At 34.2% G+C, this 20,854-nt stretch overlaps 1 protein-coding gene across 1 annotated transcript in view; it reads right to left on the bottom strand.

The window, feature by feature from the left end:
- Positions 1 to 20,854, bottom strand: part of ENPEP (glutamyl aminopeptidase) — a 73,034-nt gene that overhangs the window by 7,463 nt on the left and 44,717 nt on the right. The window contains exons 11-18 of the mRNA XM_039848686.1: positions 20,264 to 20,343; positions 11,987 to 12,123; positions 11,796 to 11,851; positions 5,859 to 6,009; positions 4,562 to 4,635; positions 4,367 to 4,471; positions 4,108 to 4,278; positions 2,087 to 2,227 (exon numbers count right to left, since the gene is read on the bottom strand). Of these exons, the coding sequence (XP_039704620.1) occupies positions 2,087 to 2,227; positions 4,108 to 4,278; positions 4,367 to 4,471; positions 4,562 to 4,635; positions 5,859 to 6,009; positions 11,796 to 11,851; positions 11,987 to 12,123; positions 20,264 to 20,343 (915 nt within the window). The remainder of the gene's footprint in view (positions 1 to 2,086; positions 2,228 to 4,107; positions 4,279 to 4,366; positions 4,472 to 4,561; positions 4,636 to 5,858; positions 6,010 to 11,795; positions 11,852 to 11,986; positions 12,124 to 20,263; positions 20,344 to 20,854) is intronic.

Below are 20,854 nucleotides of genomic sequence, written 5' to 3'. Positions count from 1 at the left end.
TTCTATTTAATTTGTCTTATCCAATTTTAATGCGAAAATTCTCTTTATTTAAACTAACCATAATTGATATTGGACATTGTCTGTTTTCATGTTTGTATGTTGAATATATGGTTATTACATAATTTTATGTTTGAAGTTATTTAAAATAATACCTCATGAGAATTAGATCACTAGACTGTGAAGAAATATTAAAAACCTTGGGTGAGGGTTTTGGAACTAGCACTAGAATTAGTTTATCGATTTATTTTTCTTGAAAAAAATTCAGTATTATGTCTAATAGATTTACTTTAAGACCAGATGTTTATGACTTATGACAAGGTTACACCTGTTTTTTTGTACTTCTTAAATTTTAAAGAGGAATAAAAATGAACTAGTTTTTAAAAATGAAAAATGCATCAGTTGAAATAAATTACATCGGAGCTATTCAAATAGGCCTTGAGAAATACGCTATTTCAGGGATCTCCAACCCCTGGGTCATGGACCGGTACCAGTCAGTGGCCTTTTTGGAACAGGGCCACACAGCAGGAAGTGAGTGGCAGGCAAGTGAATGAAGCTTCATCTGTATTTGCAGCTGCCCCCCAGCACTAGCATCACTGCCTCAGATTATCAGGCATTAGATTCTCACAGGAGCACGGGTCCCTGGTGCCAAAAAGGTTGAGGATCACTGTTCTATTTAATAAACAATAAGGGGATGACCATTTTATCATGCAAAATTAACATTATTTGCTTCTCTTTTCACAACAATGCAAAAATAAGCATTGCTCTTCATCTATATAGGTTTCTTGCAGCATATACCAAAAAAACCATTTTATAGTCTTTTCAAATTAAAACTACACAATATTTGTCACTAAGTATGTATCTTTCAAAATGGAAGGTATTATCTTGCAGAATATGAATTGTTAACCCCACATTTCAACACGTTCTGAATAGGTAGATTTATTCATTCTAAAGCAAGCATTTTATTGAAACGATTATAAACAGATGAACAAAGCATGAACCCACACATGGACACATACACACCCATATGCCAATTAATCTTCATAGAGGTAGATGAGCAGTTACACTCAATTGTTGCAAGAATAGAAAAGGCAAAAATTTATCAAAAATAAGCAAAAGCAATGGAAGATATTTTGGCTGAGAGCTAGAGATATAATCTGGATCTCAGAAGAATGAGAAATGTAAATCAACATAGTGGCACTCTGGTGAATTGTAGAGTAGAAAAGAGAATAGAAATAAAAGTTATCGTCATAGTTAGTATTTCTGATAAGGCAATCAACTAGGTAGTGCCGACAGGAAGACAGAAGAAATTAGGAAAGGATAACAGAGGTTATTTCCTGGGTTGGGGATTACAGATGGTAAGTGTCTTTTGGTTAATATTTTCACATCTGATTGGCATATATAACCTATATTATATTTTATACCCTGTCAAAGAAGTATCTTTTTAATGAAAATAAGCATTAAATTTAGAAGATCGGGACCAAGAATAGCAATATTGTTTCTGTATGAGACCAAAGAAATAAGAAATTTGGGAAAGCATCCCTTTAATTAACTTACTATTTCCCATTTTAAAACTGTTATTGCCTGGGAAACATAGTTCCCTTTTAAGAACTTTTCAAAATACCTAAAGTTTAATTATCTGGTCAAGGGATATAAAAGTTATTATCCATATAAGTTCAGTAAGATATAGGGCTATAATTTGAACCTAAGTCCAGGAATTCTCATTTAGTTTTCATTAAATATTAATTGAGAACTAAAAATGTGCCTGGAATTATGCTAGGTGCTTGCATAACAGGCAGAATTATATTAACTTATTTTAATCAAACTAAAAATAATGTGATTTAGGCATTTCTTCAGATCTCAGAATTCTATAAATCAGGTAGAAACAATATTTTCCAAAATAAGAAATTATGCTGAAAATTAATTAGTATACTGCTTCTCTGTAAGGAAAATACCATGATCCTTTAACTTGTATAATACACCGTTTCATATATTGTACAGATGTCAGAAGTACAGTAAAGAGAAAAAGAAAGAACTTATAAATAGTATCCAACAAAGAGAACAACAAACTATTATCTGATCATCCCACCTGTTTACTAAATATTCCCAGTTGAGCTGTATCCAATTCCAGGCCATGGTCTTGCCATAGCTGTTATATGAGATATATCGGATGACTGTAAACACATCCTGAGTTTTAATAAGGTTTGAGTCTTTGAGCAAATCCAAATACCTAAGACAAGCCAAAAATTCAAAATGAATTTTAATGTTCACCCTTAGCTAAATTCTAATAGAACATAGCTTTCATTCCTATAATTCGATTCTTAATGCACAAATCAACAAAGTTAATTAAATATGACAAATGGTAAAACACAATTTAATTTTTTTCAAAAATATTTAATCATTTTTTTAAAAAAAGCCTATGATTTTGAGGACTACTGAAATATAAACTACAGAAACATTAAAAATTGAATTATTTTGAAAGTAGTAAAAACAATAAACATCACAATTTTAAATATTAATTAAATAAGAAATTGTATCTATTAAATAGAAACACTTTATCCATTTATCTATGATCCCACTGAACTATAAAAAGGAAGCCATAAGTTAAGGGAAAGTATTTATACTCTTATTTTATTATGGAATAACAGTTAAGTCTTATTTGTTCTTCACAAGATTGTAATAAACAACCTCCCAATGTAATCTATATGGTTAGATTAGTTGGGTATAATTGTAGTATAATGCAAATAAGTCCAAATCAATAGATTAAGTAGCCAAATCAATAGATTTTTATTAAATTTATGCCCTGGCTGTATCTATAGAGAATATTTCAACATGCTCTAGACCATTCAACTTCCAGAAATGCACTAGAGGGGTGGGCCCCTGAATTTTTGTGCAATTTATCTTTTACATTCTGATTCATGTCTTAGGAAGGCATCTAAGCATTTGTTAATTTTCTCATCAGATATAATTAGCACAATGCCATCCAGGTAATAGATTAATGTGATGTTTTATGGACTGTCAAGATGATCAAGTTCTTGGTAGACTGTCTTAGGGAAGTGAGCAGAACTAACATATAGCCTTGAGGCAAGATGGTGAAGGTGTATTGTTGGTCCTGCCAGGTGAAAACAAACTGTTTCTGGTAGTCCTTACAAATTGCTTACTGCATTGTAATTTATAATTTACATTCTGCCTCTCCCATGCACCTATGAGTTTCTCAAGGATAGATATCATGTCTTATTCATTTTTATTCCTCAAATCTAGATATTTATACATAGAAAGGATATTATAAGTGTTGATTAAATGAATGAAGTAAATAACTCAAAGACCATAACTAAGCAAAAACACTAATTAAGGCAGAAGTTAGTTGACTTGGGTCATAAGTGAGAGTGGGAGCAGATTCATAAATGAGCTTCAAGCAGTCTTTACACCTTTTGAGTGGACTGTAAATGCACTTTGTGTGTGTGCGCGTGTGTGCATATTGTGGCAGACACTCCTCTACTGACAGAGACCAGTTTTGTTCAGGGGGTGAATCAAGGTATCTTTGATCCTAGGGAAGGTAGACTCTCATCTCAGCTTTAGAATATCATGATTGACCCAAATCAGTAAAAGGAATTTAAGTTCCTCCAAGTCCACAAATGATCAAGTGGTAGACTCATGTGATCAAGTGTGACCAGTTCTGGATTATGAGGGGAAGTGGAAGGAACTGACCTCTTAACATAACATATAGCACCCTGCGAGGAGGGACTCTTTGCTCCTGTCTTTCTTCCATTGAACACATATGTGTGAAAAAAAAAAAATGTTTGGAGCTCAGGAAGTCATGAGACATCCAACATGTTGAGGTGACAAAACAGAAAGAGCAGGAGCCCAGATCTTAGACAAAAATATTGAACCACTGCACACAACTGAAAACTGTCTACCTCCAGCATTTTTTCATGTGAGATTACATTTCTTTATTATTTAAGCCACTATTACATAGATACTTTGTTTCTGGCAGGAAAAATAATTTATAATAGATTTTCTGGAAATGCATCATACTTTAATTAGCATCTAAAAGACACTGAAACCATCAAATGCCATTCATAGACATGAAAAAAAAGAGTTCCAACTTACCTTGACAAAAGAGTAACGTTCTTCACTGATGCTAATCCATACAGCAGTTTTTCTTTTTCTTGAGCTAATGAAGTTTTCTGGTATTGATCAAGAGTGTAGTTCCATGAAGTCTCATTGCCAGAGGTCTGCATTCCATACCTATATACCAGGAGCCTGAGATTTACAGGAATCCTAGAAGAATAAACGGTGTTTCAGATATTTGAAGTTTTCATTTCGCAGTTTAAAATCTTCTAGAAATGAAAACATGGTGGACAGTCACCTTACAGTCCCACTTAGCCACTGCTGAAATAACGTGGAAGCATTGCCCAAGGCTTCTTGGTCTCCCATTTTGCATGCAAGCCCTAACACCGAAGTACGGAGTAACCTTAGGAAACAAACACACACTTTTCAATACATTTTAGAACACACAAACAGATATTAAATTAATATTAGTTTTAAAAATGTAAAAAATAACTTTTCGAGGTGGTCTCCAGTATCATCCCATGTCAGATCATCTGCAGTGGGTTTCACTTGATCTCTGAAGTATTCCTGAAATAAAAACATCATGTTCAATGAGTAATAATCCATTATTTATCAATAGTCTCTCATTTATTATAATCTACAGCCCCTTCTGTTCCAATCATTTTTTTTTCTACTAGTTCAGAGAACTTTGAGCCTGTCTTCATGAAAGGGATATATTCAGTTCTTACCACATTGCAATTTAGCTTCAATCCTGAAGCTAAGACCATCCTGATCAGTCTCCAGTGTTTTATAAAACTTTGGGTAAGCCTCTTTTAACTTCCACTTCTTACTTAACATTTTTGAGAAACAGAATAACACCTGACATACTTATGGCACTAATGAGATTGCTCAGGAATTTATAAAATAATAATAATGATAACTAATATTTGTATATTGCTTTTGGATTTACAAAGGACATTTATATTACATGTTCCTTGCTATCCCATTACCATAGGCAACCAAGTGCTAACATTCCTATCATACAAAGAAAATTGACTCACAATATTAAATCATTTGTCTAAGTTCTTTCATTTACTAAGTGGAAGAGCTAGAGATTTGAATCTAGAATTTGTTTAAAATTACAAGTGTCTTGCCAAAGTGCTGCAGAAAGTAAAGTATTTAAAATGACTACCTTGTAATAAAACCTCAGTGTGGAAATAACAGCAGTAACAATAATGTTATTGTCGAAATAACATGAACTATAATATATTTCGGTAAAAATAAATTCATTTTGACTTGGATAAGTCCATTACAAAAAGGATCTACTTAGAATCTAGGGTTTAAAATGTTGTTTTATAAAAATATATATTTTTTATTATTTTATGTTAGTTTCAATTAATTTATGAAGTGATTCCCCCGATTAGTCTAGCACCCATCTGGCACTACACACAGCCATTACAGTAATTTCGACTATATTCACTATTCTGTACTCTACAACCTAGTGACTGTTTTGTAACTACTAATTTGTATTTCTTCATTCCTTTACCTTTTTCACCCAGCCCTGCAACCCCAAAATATTGTCCATTTTAAATAAAATATTAATCGTTGTATTCTTTTTAACACTAAAATATACCTTTAAGTGGTATACTGAACCAGAAATACTGACGCTTTCCAAGTCATTGCACTTTCCTTTGATTGTACTTGGCAGGCAGATATGCTTTTGTGTCTCCCAGGAGCTCCTTCTCTCAGAAATCTTTCTAGTCTGCTAATAACTAAACATTTACTTTCATAAGATGTATCATTAACATCACCTCAATCATAGGGGATAGCTCTTTATCATCTTCAAACATGCTAATGATATATGTTATAGCTGAAATGACTCTCTGCCATGGTAAAAAATCCTTTTCCATTTTAAGATACTTGGTCAAGTTTAGAGCCACTTTATAATCCAGAAGTTGAGCTCTAAGAAAGAAAAAAAACATGATTAATTAAAAAACATAGATTAGTTTTCATTTAACAGAAGGAACTAATATGGGGATAATAGAATTCAATGTTAATGAGAACTTTCTATTATGTGGTTAAGAAAATGCATGGATTGCTGAAGCCCAGTCAAAGGGGTTTGTTCACAATGCTTTCAAACATTCAATAGTAAAGAGAAAGAATATAAAGATGTACATTTGAAAAATCACTCTGGCAAAATTTCACTTAAAACTAAAATTGTTTAGCTATTTGGTTAATACTGATAAACAGAAATGTTTAAATTTTAGATTCATAAGCTAATTATGACAGACAAGTATACCATTACAAAAGCATCTTATTGAATTATTTGCTTTTGGTATGAAGAAAACATAGGAATAACAGTACTCACAAATCATGAATGCTTAAAATATCCCAACTGAACTTCTTTCCCATTTAAACATCTCCTTTTTTATACATTTCCCAATAATATGACTAAATAAAAAGAGGTTTTGTTCCTCCAGAAATTCTGAAATTACTATTTACATTTCAGTGTTAAAATAATCCAATTTCTTCCTCCTTAGAAGGGATTCTAGAACTTTTTGAAATTATGTTCTCGGAAATCTGTTATACTTCAAATTTTAGCCCAGGTTTTGGAAGGAATTTTAGATAGGAATCCTTTTTTCCCAATTACATTTTCAAAGTTTAAAGAATATATTTTAAATGATCAGATTAGTAATACTGCTGCACTAAGTGCTATTATGTTTGAGGTAATTTTGTAAATGAAGAATAATGTAATTATATATTGACTTCTCCCCTAAGAGTTTCATTAGAGGATGAACTAGTATTGGAGAGATAAATAAGAATAAAATTTTTTGACATTATATGATTTTTACTAATGAGATATGATACAAAGTTTTCTTTTCAGTTCAGAGAGCTGATTTTTCCTTTTTCTCAGTTCCTGATCAATTAAGAAGGATTTATATGTTGGAGCATCCAGCCTTCCTTAATAAAAGTATAAATAATATTGAGAAATGAAGTGTTTTATTGACTATGTTTGTTAAGTAAAAAAAAATTTAGAATATTGTGTTGACATTTGAAACTTTATTTATTCAAAAATTTTTCATTTATATAGTGAGAACCTAGGCTGAAAGACTTAAACCATAGAATTTTCCTATAATTCATACTGTAGAGAGAACGAGGGCTAAAATTTAAAGAAAGTTCCCACCAAATTCAATGAAGAGGAAAAATAGGTCCTATGAGGGAATTCTTGCTCTCCTATCTTGGGCTGAGGCATGCAGAAAGTTTGGGAAATCTAGTAACAAAAAATTTGTTTTTGCTTCCTTGTGTTTGACACAGAAAAATGGCTCAGTCCTTCTTGGAGAAGCCCGAGTTAAGTACAGTGTCTTATTAACATGGCTCCTGAATGAGACAGTGGAACAGTTAAAAGAGACCTACATGGATGGAACTGACTCCACACGCTCATGTTCAGCAAAGCCTTCAGGTGGTGTGGAGAGCTTTGGAAAGTCCTCGTATATCTGGTCTCTCAAAGTTAATTTGTCAATTAAGTTCAGATTTTTGGCCTAGAAAGTGTCTTTGCAATCAACTAGATCCCTTTTGATCTTTCCCCATTCCCCTACTTCTTCCTTCTTTTAGAAGGCTGTTCACAAGGAGATGGGAAAGTTGCTTATCCAGTCCTGTGTTATCCTCTGGTCACCTCTGCAAACACCTATTAAGTGGTAAAACTGGTGTACCTAGAGAGCTGCAATCTTGGCATGGCTGATGTTCACCTGGTAGTCTTTATTTGCTAACCTGGCCCTTACCTTGGATATCGTTGGAGCCACTGATCCCTGAAACCTGGCTGGAATCCTGTTTGTATTTTTAGCTTAGGTGGTCTTTTAAGCTATCCTCTGTAACATTCTTCGTTCACCCAGGGACTTCTGCTCCCACCCATGGACTTGTTAGCCAGTACTCTCTGCTTTCCCTTATGTTATTCTTCACCCCAATCCTGGCTTTAGCACATAGTGGGCTGCAGAGCATAGTATTAGCTACTGAAAAGGACAAAACCTACTGTTATAGGTGTGCAACAAATGATTCTTTCTGTCTCTGTTTTGGCAAGGCAGAAAAGCTCCTTGGCCTACACTCCACAGTAAGATGCAGGCCCACCAAATCAAGGCTAAAGTGGTCAAGGACAGGTTTTGGGACGCTTAGCTGATAACCCACCATCATCCTAATAAAGATGCTAGAACAGCTAAGTGGGAAAGATGGACATTTTAGAAGAAGGCTTTTGGAAGTGCTGTCAGTGTACCGTGAGGGCTTTTCCCCTCGCATCAAACCTAGGTGAGAGGCTTTTAATGGGACAACTTGAAGAATTTTACCTGAGTATCCTGGAGCTTGTAGGCATTGTTGTCCGGTGTCTGATACCTTGAGAAATCTAAAGGATGAGAGGCCGTGGTTGGCTAGAGCTCTGACCTCAGAGTGAAGAGATGAGACTGCCTGGGGTGGCCTGCCTTTCCAGACGTTGTTGGGGGAGAGGATACATGAATACTTGCTATGGACCAGAAGTGGGTCAGAGGAGTTTGCTTGTCCCTCAAGGGAACTGCAGGAGAATCACCCTTGGCCATGGAATAAGTGTGAGTGGGAAAATAACCATGAAAACACCACACAAGGAAAAGAGTCAGTGTTAAACATCTACAAGGTTCAGAGAGGACCCAAAGTGGACAAAATGTCAGGATCTTTCCTGCCTTCACTTGCTCCCCTTGCTTTAAGGCTAGAGGAACCGGAGGCAGCATAATAAGTGAGAAGTAGAAGTTCTTAGCAGGGAATGGAGAAGAAATCAAGCACACTCCCACTGCAGGTGGCCGGCCTGTAGCTGGCCCGAGTAGGGGGCTGGGAGAAACTTTAAATAAAGTTGAAAACTTTTGTAGTTTCATTGAGCTGGGCATATCATTGAACCAAGCCTGTTTGGGGGACTGGTTGTATTTTTACTCCTTATGTTAACAAAATGTGTCCAGCTGGATATTCCATCCAGGGCAGTAAGAGTACTAGCTCCTCAAATTTGGGGACAGGGGAATTAAAAATACATTTATTTTTAGATGGGCCTGTTTAGTCCTTCTTATGAAACACAATAGTTACCTTTCTATTTGAACACCTGAGTAGAACTGTGTAAATCCTGCTCTGACCACAGGCACTTATTTAGCTACACATATCTTCTTTTTTCCCCCTAAAGTTTTAGAGTGGTCTAGTCCCATCTCTAACCAACACTGGTGGAGTTTGTTCCTCTCTGAGTCCCATTTTTCTCATGTTGTTGCAGAAGGAAATATCTCGGGTCATATCTCAGGTATTTTCCAGATTGATTGTTGTGTGATTCTACTTATTTTTTGGTTTTTCAATTTGTTTCTCTTTCTTTCTGCAGCTCTTCAAAATTTTATGGGGCTATGGCCAAGGAGCTGAGCAAATGCGAGAAAGTCTCACTTGCGAGAGTTATTTGCTTTATACGCAGTTCCTCAGAGAGAAATGTTCAAGAGGCTTTTTTTAACTTCTCGAAGCAGAAAGAACTGTGCATTGTGTTGTGATGGGAATTAAGCTATAAAGATATTACAGTTCTGTGTCGTTTTTAACAGCCAAGATACTAAGCTTTGGAAAAGGTCGTTATGCACTCGCAGGAGAGTTTTTCCCGAGAAAAATTCTAAGTGGTTTTATTGTTTTAAAATATTGATCATCTTCTTTCACCACTTAATTTCCCAAGTTTATACAGTGCCTGGTACAGAGTAGGTGCTCAATCAATATTTATTAAATGAGTGACTAACATACTGTTACATAAGGAAAATACAGTAGTTGCCCCTTATCCACAAGGGATACATTCCAAGACCCTCAGCGGATGCCTGAAACTGTGGATAGTACCTAACTCGAAATATAATATGTTTTTCCTACACATACATACTTGTGATAAAATTTAATTTCTAACTTAGACACAATAAGATATTAACAATAATAACTAATAATAAAATAGAACAATTGTAATAATACACTGTAATAAATGTTATGTGAATGTGGCATTATTAAGTGAAATAAGGGTTACTTGAACACAAGCACTGTGATACTGCGACAGTTGATCTGTTAACTGAGATGGCTACTCAGTGACTAATGAGCAGGTAGCACATATAGTGTGGAGATGCTAGACAAAGGGATAATTCACTTCCTGAGCAGGATGAAGTGAGACGGTGCAAGATTTCATCATGCTACTCAGAATAGCGATTTCAAACTTATGAATAATTGTTTATTTCTGGAATTTTTCACCTAATATTTTCAGACTGCAGGTGACTTCAGGTAACTGAAACTGCGGAAAGCAAAACCCAAATAAGGGGAAACATTATAATTAATCTGTTATATATCCAGGGAATTAAACTTGGAGATTCCCTAAAGTGAATCATGTTGTTTATTACCTATAAAGGGCATCTAGATTACAAATTCAGAAGAGGTTTTCTAAATGCTTCTTTGTTGCTCTAATCAATAGTGGATGCATTTTTGTCACGTAATACAATTTATTGAGCACATATTATAGGCCAGACAATGTTTTGGGTGTTTTATGTGCATTAGCTCATTTATTCCTCAAGAGTCTTATAAAGTCATCTCCATTTTACTAATAAGGAAATTGACCCAGAGAGACGTTAAAAATCTTACTAAAGGTTATATAGAGCCAGAATTTAATCTGGTTTGAGAACTTGTTTTTTAACCCTATAAATTCTCTCCTTAAAAAGTGTCAAGAAGATTTTCTGACTTTCAGTAGTCTACCTAGGAAGTCTGCGTAAAACAGTTCTCCCATGGCATCAGTGCTATTATGCTATCCTTCCAGCCCATATTTAATGAGCATCTCCTACTATGGGCCAGGCACAGTCAAGAGCTGGGGATAAAATGAATAGGACCACAATCTGGGTGCCTATGCTCATGAAACTTACAGTTTGGTGGGTGAGCTGAACAGTTAGTAAACAATGGCAATGTAATATCGTGGGGAAATATAGGGTCCCATAAAAGGGATATCGACCCAGATGAGGAGCCACTGGAGGTACATTGTCTCATTCTTGGTACATTGTTTATATCTATGATAAGGCCACCACACAGCCAGCGAACGAAGTCTGCTGTGTCCCTAGCTCCTATAAAAGTGCCAGAAACTTAATACCTGTTGAATTGCTGGTGTTAGACTACCCGAAAAAAAAAATACATATGGTTACTACTCTTCCATGTCCCCCAATATGTGTTAATTATTAACTTTTTAAGTTTGGGTTACCTTCAGGCCATGAAAAAAAAATAGCCAAGTTTCTTAAGTAATATCTTATTTCTGATCAATCCTAGAGCACCATGTTTCATTCTTCTTACCCCAATGATCTAAAGATTTGATGACTCTAGCCATAAAAGTCTTATAATGGGCTTCAGCTCACAGAACTGAGTTCATGAAACGCACTGTCTTTTTATTAAATTAAAATTATGAAGGTGAATGTTTAAACATTTGTAAATGTCACCAATTAGCTCAAGGACTCTGACACAGACAAACCATAATCAACGTCAATAGGGTAGGTGAATTTTTGTGTGTACGTTAAAAGCTAATGTCAGTACTTTGGCTATAAGGTTCATATGAGCTTTAAAAAAAGAGTTAAAGAAAACAATGTCATAAACAGGGGCTTTGAATATTTTAAACTAAAATGAATTAATTCTTAAATTTTGTCGTAATTCATTTAAAAATTTATGACTAAGTCCACAGTAGTTTAAATGCTCTATCTCGTTCCAAAACCCACCTTGCCAAGGCAAAGGCATCATCAATAAGACTTGCCCGATCAGCAGACGAAAATGCCTGGGAAGAGGAAGAAAAAGAGGTAGCAAATGTGATTATTAATGCAAAACATGATTATTAAAGGAAAAAATAATGTCATTAAGATGCTGTTCTTAGAACAAAAATAAAATAATTCACAGTTATTGCTACTCTTACCTTGTGATCAGAGGAAAGTCTGAAAGCTATCTGGTCCCAAGTTGTTTCTTCATAATTTACACGATAAAACCCAATGTGATCTGAGTTTATTCTGAGAAAAACATCTCCATCAGGATTAGAAGAGTTCAAAGTGATTCCTGTAGTAGTAAATAAAAACCGATAAGAAACATATTTGCATATACTGTAAACACAGAGAAATTAGACCAAGAGAGTAAAAAGAAAAGAAATATTAGCTCAAAGAGTCAAGTTTGATTTGGATCCAAACCCCCAAAGCCTAATTCTTATTTAGTTGCCCAACTTGGAATATCGCTATAGTATATAAGCTGAAAAAGAAATGTCATGTAAATAAGAATCCTGTAATTTGTGACTTATATTTCTTACTGGCCAAAGCTTGCCAAATGGTTAAGTAATTTTGTGCTTATCAATCCTTCAGAAAAAGAAAACAATGCCTAAAAATAGTGCAGTCCATGCCTTCTGGGGGAAGTTCATGTATTCCTGATCATGACGGATTCATTACACAAAAAATATTTGCTGAGGCAGCCTGCGGGGGAGGCAAAAGTGTAAACATTTAAAAGAATACTTTGTTTATTAAATCAACATTCAAATCGATGGAAATGGCTATTGCTAAGTAGAATAATGATTTGAGAATCAGTAACACTTTAAAAATGTCAAGAAGACTTGCAATAGAGCTGAAATCCAAACATGACATTCTTGATTTTATAATCTCTTTCATACTTGCTCTTCCAATTTTATTTATCATCATAAAGTCTCCTACTTCCTTATTTCAATTGATTGCATCAATGCTTTTCCATCACTACATTTACCAAGTGAAATTTCTTTCTAAAGTAGCATCCACTATTTATATAAGGCTCTAGTAAATAGATTTTATAAGCTCAACATTGAAGGAACAGAGACAGGTTTTAGGTAAAAAAAAAAAAAAAAAAAAACCTTAAAATAATACCTGTGCTCTGACATGACCAGATTTATTAGGATGACTTGTATACATTTTAATTTATATATTATTTTGTTTGCATGGACAATTTAAATAAAGGTGTGGAAATACTTATTATATTTGAGAAATTGCAAATAGTTTAATGTAGTGACAGTGTAGGATATGATATTGGAAAACAAGAGATGAGGTTGGAAATGAGGGCTGAGGCTTCAGTGTGAAGAGCCACATACCATGTTAAAGAATCCATCTGCTGAGGATGGTAAGATGGAGAAGATTTTTAAGTAGGGAAAAAACATGTTAAAGTCTGTTTTCAAGAAAGATAATTTTGATAGTGATGTGGGAGACGTATTGGAAGGAGAGTCTAGAGTTCACTGCAATAACCTAGGGCAAGAGAAACTGAGGGCTTACATTAAGGTGGAGATGATGAAAATACAAAGGAGATGATGTATTCGAGAGACACATCACAGGTAAAATCAACACAATTCTTTTTCTGACTTGATGTGGACAGTTAAAGAAAGGGAAAATGGCTTGCACGACTAAATGAATAATAGTGTTGCCACCTCAAGAAGAGGGAAATGAGTCAGTATGGGAAAAAAAGATGATTTAAATTTTGGAAGTGTTTGCAAGGTTTGTAAGATATTCAGGACACAGTAGTTTTTTATAATATATTTGTACGTTCTTCAACAAGACCATCTGTTTTTTTAGGACCATTCAGAGGAGGTACTTGACAAATTATAAACCTTTACCTCACTCATGTAGTATTTATCTTTCTTCGTCATTCTCCCATGGACAAGTTGTTAAAAGGAAGCTAATCTTTTGGCAACTGTACACTTTGAATGTTTGTATCAGGAGGAGAGCCTCTGGCTACACACAGAGCCATGTGTTATAGGAAAAGAGCACGAACATTCAAATCTGACAGATCTAGGATAAAAATCCTCGCTCTGTGACTTACTAGCTGTTTGATCTTGGCCAAATCACTTGACCTCTCTGTGTCCCGGTTCAACTAAAGGGAAATAGGGACAAAAATCCCTCACGGGGCTATTGTGAAGGGATTTTTAGGTAATTAAATAATATAGATAAAGTGTTGGTCATATAGTTATGTTTCCAACAGATGGAAGCTATCTCCATTATTATGAAAGGGAATAGGCCGCCAGTTCTATAAATAGCGAAGCAAATATAAATAACATTGAGAAGTTCCTGGCAATCCATCTAAATACTGAAGTATTTTAGTGTGCTTTATATATACCTAGTTAAGCCTGTCTAGAGTTACTGTGATTTTTCTCACTTTATAGATGAGGAAGTTGAGATCCAGGAAATTAATTGTTAGAGACTTTCCAAGTTCATGCTTCTTTCAGAACAGTTGTCAACTGCAAAAATACTGTTGGGTTGTTTGGTTACATAATGAAGTAAGTAGGACTACAACCTTGATGCCTATTCCAGATAGAGAATAGAAGTAACATTTTTATCTTCTGTGTATCTTTCAATATATTCACACTCACAAACACATAATACGCATAATGAAAACACTGATTTTATGATTAGTAATCTTTTTCATTCTGAAATATTATAAACATCTTATAATTTTCTTTTATATATGAAAATGTAAATTTCATGGTCACATAATACTCTATCACTCAATTTATAAATTGCTTTGTTTTGTTTCTTGCTAATTTTATGGACAAAGTATTGAATGAATTATTTCTGAGTAAGTGCTCTTTCTAGAAAATTGTTATTTTTTTCTTTTATTATTTTTCTTGATGATAGGGAAGACAGATAATTACCTTTTCAAAATTTTATCCACAGGCTATTTAATTTCAACCCAAATAGATTTCAGTAACAGAGCACACATAAGAGTTCTCTAATGTACTATTTTACATAAATAATTATAATAAACTTTAGACAACGAATCAGCTTCTGATAGCCTGAGATTCCTAGGGCAGGAAACATTTTCTTTGGTGATAAAAATGCTGTGTTGCATTAATCCTTATGTGAATTATTTTTCAGTGTGAAATGACAGCTTCTATCTTGCTAAATTTTGTGTATTAATAGTAAAAAGCTGAAAGATACAAGAGCTGGTACTTTTTACTAATGTCACAAATTACACTTGCAGAGCTAAAAACTTCAAGTAGGATGCACTGTCAGGATTTGGGGTCAAGGAAGAAAATTTCAATCTCTGAAACTAAGACTAATGTGAAACATATAAAATGGATTGGTTATCCATTTGTGGTAACGTTCTCAACAAATTATTTATTCAAGAAAGTATTAATGATTGTATATCACCTAAAACTCGGCACGTGGCCTGGAGGATCTCTCAGGAAAAAAAAGTGCAGTATTAATATGTAATATATAATAAACAGGAATCTCAAAAAATGCAACCCGACTACCATGATGAAGGATTATCATTGGCAGTGGTTTCGATGATTGGGAAGAAATAATTGCGAAGGAGATTTGGATGGTAAAGACCTGTCGATGTGTCTCCGGTCTTCCCAAGGAAACAGGAGCCCAAGTATGTTCCAGATCTTTTAAGAGATCAGCTGTTATAGAGAACAATGTATGTGGCAGAGACCTGTTAGTTCTTTACCACACTATTCCCTTTTCCTCCTGGGTACACAGCTACACTGTTATTTATTAACTTCCCTTGTAGTTAGGTGGCAATATATGATTGAAAAGCGGCATAAATGTGGGCAAAAGTAATAAATGGTCTTCTAGCTTGGTCTCTCCATTATCTTCCTCTGTTTTCCGTCCAGATGCAAAAGATCCAGAAAGGGGAGTCCAAGATTTGGGGGGTAGTATACCTCAAAAAATAAAGAAGGCAGAATTTCCAAGTAATTATTTGGGAAAGAACCCCCTAGGAGAGATGGCAGGTCAAGAACACTTCCATTGTTGCATGAACAAGAAATTTTCATTGCATGGAGACACTACTGATAACCTCTAAATGCAATAGACTTCCAGTTAATGCAATATATAAGGCTATCCCAGCTTGATGACATCTCTGAAAAAAATCTATCTACCTTAACTCTCTCTTTATTCTAATTAAGTAAATTTTCTTCCTGGAAACAGATAACCTAATTAGCTGACATGAGCATCCTGGTTCACCTTGGCCAGTATATTTTTCTTTGTGTAAATTAACAAATTAACATTCTTATATGTTTGGTTTATGTGAGTAAATCTTCCAAGACTTGGTTGGCCAGGGCTGAATGAATGAAACTGAGCTTCTAAGCCTGCAAAACTGAATTCATAATGATTCAATCAAAATTCAAACATTCCATGAGACTCAGCTTGAAAGAATGAAGTCTCTCTCTCTCTGTTATTAAATTTACAAATAGATCTCCATCATTATTTTGATATGAGATATTTAAATATGCTATCAAATTTTAGTGGTAGTCAGAATTTGGCTATCTAAACCATCTAGAACAGATCCTGAAATCTGAAAGCATTAGGAAGACAGTCATCACAAAGTCTATACTCTTTCTTATGTCCTAGATCCTATGTGTTTGGGAATGCCTATTTTAATATATTATATTTTAGCAAGATTAGTCATTCAATATCATGTGATAAGCTTCAATTCTTGTAAATGTTAGAAAGCGGCAGATTAAAACCAAAAAGATGGTATACTACTAAACGTAGATGCACTGTCAACAGCCAAAACGGCAGCTGATACTAAAGGTAGAGGCATAATTAAAGTATACACAGGTAACCTCTAAAAACACAGCAGGTGGGGGCAAATAAGCCTTAACTATGCAATGACTTACTAAACTCTTAGTAAGTCTTAGGATGTGCACAGCACCTTGTTGGGAATAGGGTAGGCAGTGGACAAAAACTGTGACGTGTAGTTTCTATCTTCAAGGAGCTTATAATGTACTTAAAAAAAAAAGACAGAATAAATTAAGCTTAAACAATGATACTGTTTAAAATATAAAGTAATAATAAATAAAACTGACAGTATAAAATATACTATAGATGGCAAGAGAAGAAATTTCTTAGGGCAGGTTAGAATAGCCAGTGATAAAGATCTTTTTCTTTCGTTATAAATTATGTGTTTAATTTTTTTTTTTAATGTGTAAAATATTATGTACAGAACAAATGTAAATAAAAGACCCAGGGGTGAAGTCCCAGCAGTGCCTGGGAAATTTCTAACTGATGAATCATTAAAGAAGCCAAGGGGAGGGAGGTAAGGCTGGTAACCTGAGCTGATTGCTCATTCAATACACTCAGGACTTGATGTCATCTGTGCTCTGAGCTGAGAGTTGAAGATGTTCCCAAACAGGAAACGGGAACTTAGCGCATAGCCTAAGAATGGAGCAGGCACTTTGAAGTAGAAAGGGATGTCTAGTTTGCTTTTGGCTAAGTGACCAGTCATGATTCTGAAGTTTCAGATAAAAATAGGTTTGTCATCAAAGCTCTGTGGACATTGGAGCTCATTCATTCATTCAATAAACAATTACTAGGTACCTGCAGGAGATATAGGACAACCACAACAACAACAAAATAAGCTCCGTTTTCTCAAGGAATATTCTCTGGGGAGGGGAGAGACAGGTAAGTCAAGAATTATAGAGGGGGAAAAAAGTGTTAACCATAACGACAGAGAGGTACTGGGAGAGCCCTGAGCTCTTGCGCTCACATGCTACTATTTTCCATCCAGAGCACAATTCCTGTCTACTCTCTGTCAAGCTAATCACTTATTTAATTTAAAATATTATGTACGGAACAAATGTAAATAAAAGATATTATATTCCAGGGGGAAGTGCCACCAGTACCTGGGAAATTTCTAACTGATGAAATTACTAACTCTGCTTTTAGCCCCCTTAACTCCAAGCTTAGATTTCTTTTTATAATCTTTCCTGAACCCTCAAATCTGAGCCAGCGCTTCTTCAATGAGCACCCTCGGCTATTACCACACGAAGCACTTATGACACAGTATTAAAATTGCCTGCTGACCGTCTATACCCTCTCTGGACAGTAATCCCCGGGGTAAGGATTGTGCTTTTCCCCCCTCACCATTGTGTCCATGCCTACCCTGGTGTCTGGTGCATAAGTTAGTTCTCAATAAACACTTACCCGAAAAGCTAGCTAATTATTTAATTAATTAAGGATTAAATTCATTATTCAAATATTCTGTCTAATATCTACATGATACAAGTAAGAAAAATGTTTGTTGTTAACTCTTGAAATTTATTTTATAAAGCAACTTAAACCTCAGTTACCTGGAAAATTCACTTATGGAAAACTCATTACATAAAAATGCTGGGTAAATTGTGTTAGTGTAGATGAATTATTCATGTTTTTAAATTTGTAAACAGCAAATCAGGAAGCTTCCTACAACCTTCAATTAACCAATGGTGACTAACGGGGAAAATATGTGATAATAGTTAAGCCAAACTCACTGAAAATCTCCCAGTTTATCAGTGCTGTTACATTTTCTTAAAGGTGTATTTTTTTTTTTCTGCTTTCTCCATTTTCCTTTAGCAAATGTGTTTATGAGTAAGAAAATGCTCAGAAGACAGATTGGAATAGATAGAGCTTTGTATTCAAACACACATGATCACATAAAATAACAAGACAAAATGACATTGATCTGAGAATTCTGGAAGAATTCAGGAGATAGCTGAACACAACAATTAAAAGTAATTGTTAGCATAAATGACCAAGAGAAAGTTTTGTAAAAGCAACAGAAAGGGGTCTTACCTTGACAATAACAAAGGTGGTAGAGATTACAGTAAAAGTAAAAAAATCACAAAAGTTTATAATGAAATTTTAAAACTCCAAAAGTGAAAAAAACATCCTGGATCCACACAAAACTTTGTACACAAATATTTGTAGCAGCATTATTCATAAAAGCCAAAAGGTAGAAACTATCCAAATGCCCATCAACGAATAAACAGATAAACAAAAGGTATTATATCAATATGATATGAAAAGAATTTGGCAATAAAAAGGAATGAAATATTGACACATGCTATAGAATGGATGTACCTTAAAAACATGCTAAGTGACATTCAGAATAGGAATAGCTCGAAACGTCACTTAGTATAATGTTTTATATGAAATGTCCAGAACAGGTTAACAGCTAAAGGGTATGAAGTTTCTTTTTGAGGTGATTAAAATTCTCTAAAGTTGACTGTGGTGATGGTTACACATATCTGTGAATATTATAAGAGCCATTGGACTATACACTTTAAATGGGCGAATTGCACAGCATGTGAATCAAACCTCAATAAAGCTGTTTTAAAAATAATCTACTGGAAATAGGGTAAAAATTTACTTGCCAGGGTAATATTACTAATTAATATTTTAGAACGTTTTGCAGGAGCAAATAGGCATATGTAAATAAAGGACTTTTACTCTTAAGAAGCCACAGGTGAAAGTTCATGCCAAATGTTCTTCTGAAAACAAGTCCTTATGAGATGGAGTGAAGAAGAGTCTCGTTTGTCTTAGATAAAAAATGGCTTTGAAACACAAAACAAGTACAATGGAAAAGTATAAAAACCGGAATTCTTCTGGAATGGGTGCTAAACATAGCTTATTTATTATTTTTGAGTGATTTTAGGAGAGAACATGTGAGAAGTTCTCCTTGTTTTTTATACAACTAAAATTTTTCAAGAAATAAAAAGACAAATCAATGAAGACAGAATACAGAAATACATTTCAAATCAATTTAAGTGAACAGAACAGTCACAGATGAATTTAACATAGGCAAGTGCCAAGTAATTCATTTAAGGAGATAGGTGGATACAGATACAGATAGTGCCTTGAGCTATTGGTGATGACTTACAAATTAGAAAAGATAATTTGGAGTACTTAAAGATTCTAATATGATGATTTGGGAAAATAATAGGTCTACTGTAATGATAGCATTTTAAAAATCAGGCTTGTCACATAACATTTTAAGAAATTCAATGGCTTTTTCCTTTTAATTTAATTTAAAGGAAGGAAGGAAGGAAGGAAAGAAGGAAGGAAAGGAAGGGAAGGAAGGAAGGAAAGGAAGGAAGGAAGGGAGGAAGGAAGGAGGGAGGAAGGAAGAACTTATAGATTCTTATAGATCGATCTTATAGTTTGATCCTCCAGTGCTTTGGTATGTGACTCTTCTCCTTTGGAAATGGTTATTTATCACTGTGTCAGTCATGGTAAATCATTAAAAAGAATACCTCAAGGTAGAAAATTTCCACTGTTGTAGATAGGAATTTGTACTCATCAACAAATTATTTTAGAGATCTCTTTTAGCTAAAATTCTCATTATAGGTTCCAGCTTTACTATTATTTCTTTACATTTATATCAATGTGGTATATTAATCCAAAGAAGAAATAAATCAATTAATGATATTTACCTCCTGTTTCTGACCTGTTGTAGAGTGTGATACTTGACACATTATCTTCAGTCCATTTAACTGGAATATTCCATGTGTAACTAATTTTTTTAAAAAGAAAAATTTAACTTTTATTACTAAAAAATAAAACCATATGCAAAGTAAAAATAATTAAAAACCAACAGACAATCATATTCCTTCATAAGTGATCATCCAGTGTACAGTACACAATTAATACAGTTAATATGACACTCTTTAGTAATGAAGATAAGTCCTGTAACTGCTTTCAATTTCTATACATCTTTATAATTTGGAACTTTGTATCAAAAAATTAGCTGAGTATAAAGATTATTTCAAAAAAAATGCCTCGAGGCTTTGGAACAAAGATATTGCATAAATCTAACACATTATATAATAACATTGAGTATTCACGCACATACCCTAATATGCTATAGTTTCTATCAAGTGATACAAAGCAGTCTCAGAATTTAGAAGACAATCTTAAAATGCTATAAAAGATATAACACGTTTTAGGAACAATATTGAAATTATACCACCACCATCATCTCTTAATGCTTCCCATGCTCTTTAAATATCTCCTATTTAGAATCA

The sequence above is a fragment of the Pteropus medius genome, unplaced genomic scaffold (assembly GCF_902729225.1).
Source record: "Pteropus medius unplaced genomic scaffold, Ma_sr-lr_union100, whole genome shotgun sequence".
Lineage (NCBI taxonomy): Eukaryota > Metazoa > Chordata > Mammalia > Chiroptera > Pteropodidae > Pteropus > Pteropus medius.
Note: the sequence above shows the minus strand (reverse complement) of the source record. Positions and strands in the feature narration are given on the sequence as shown.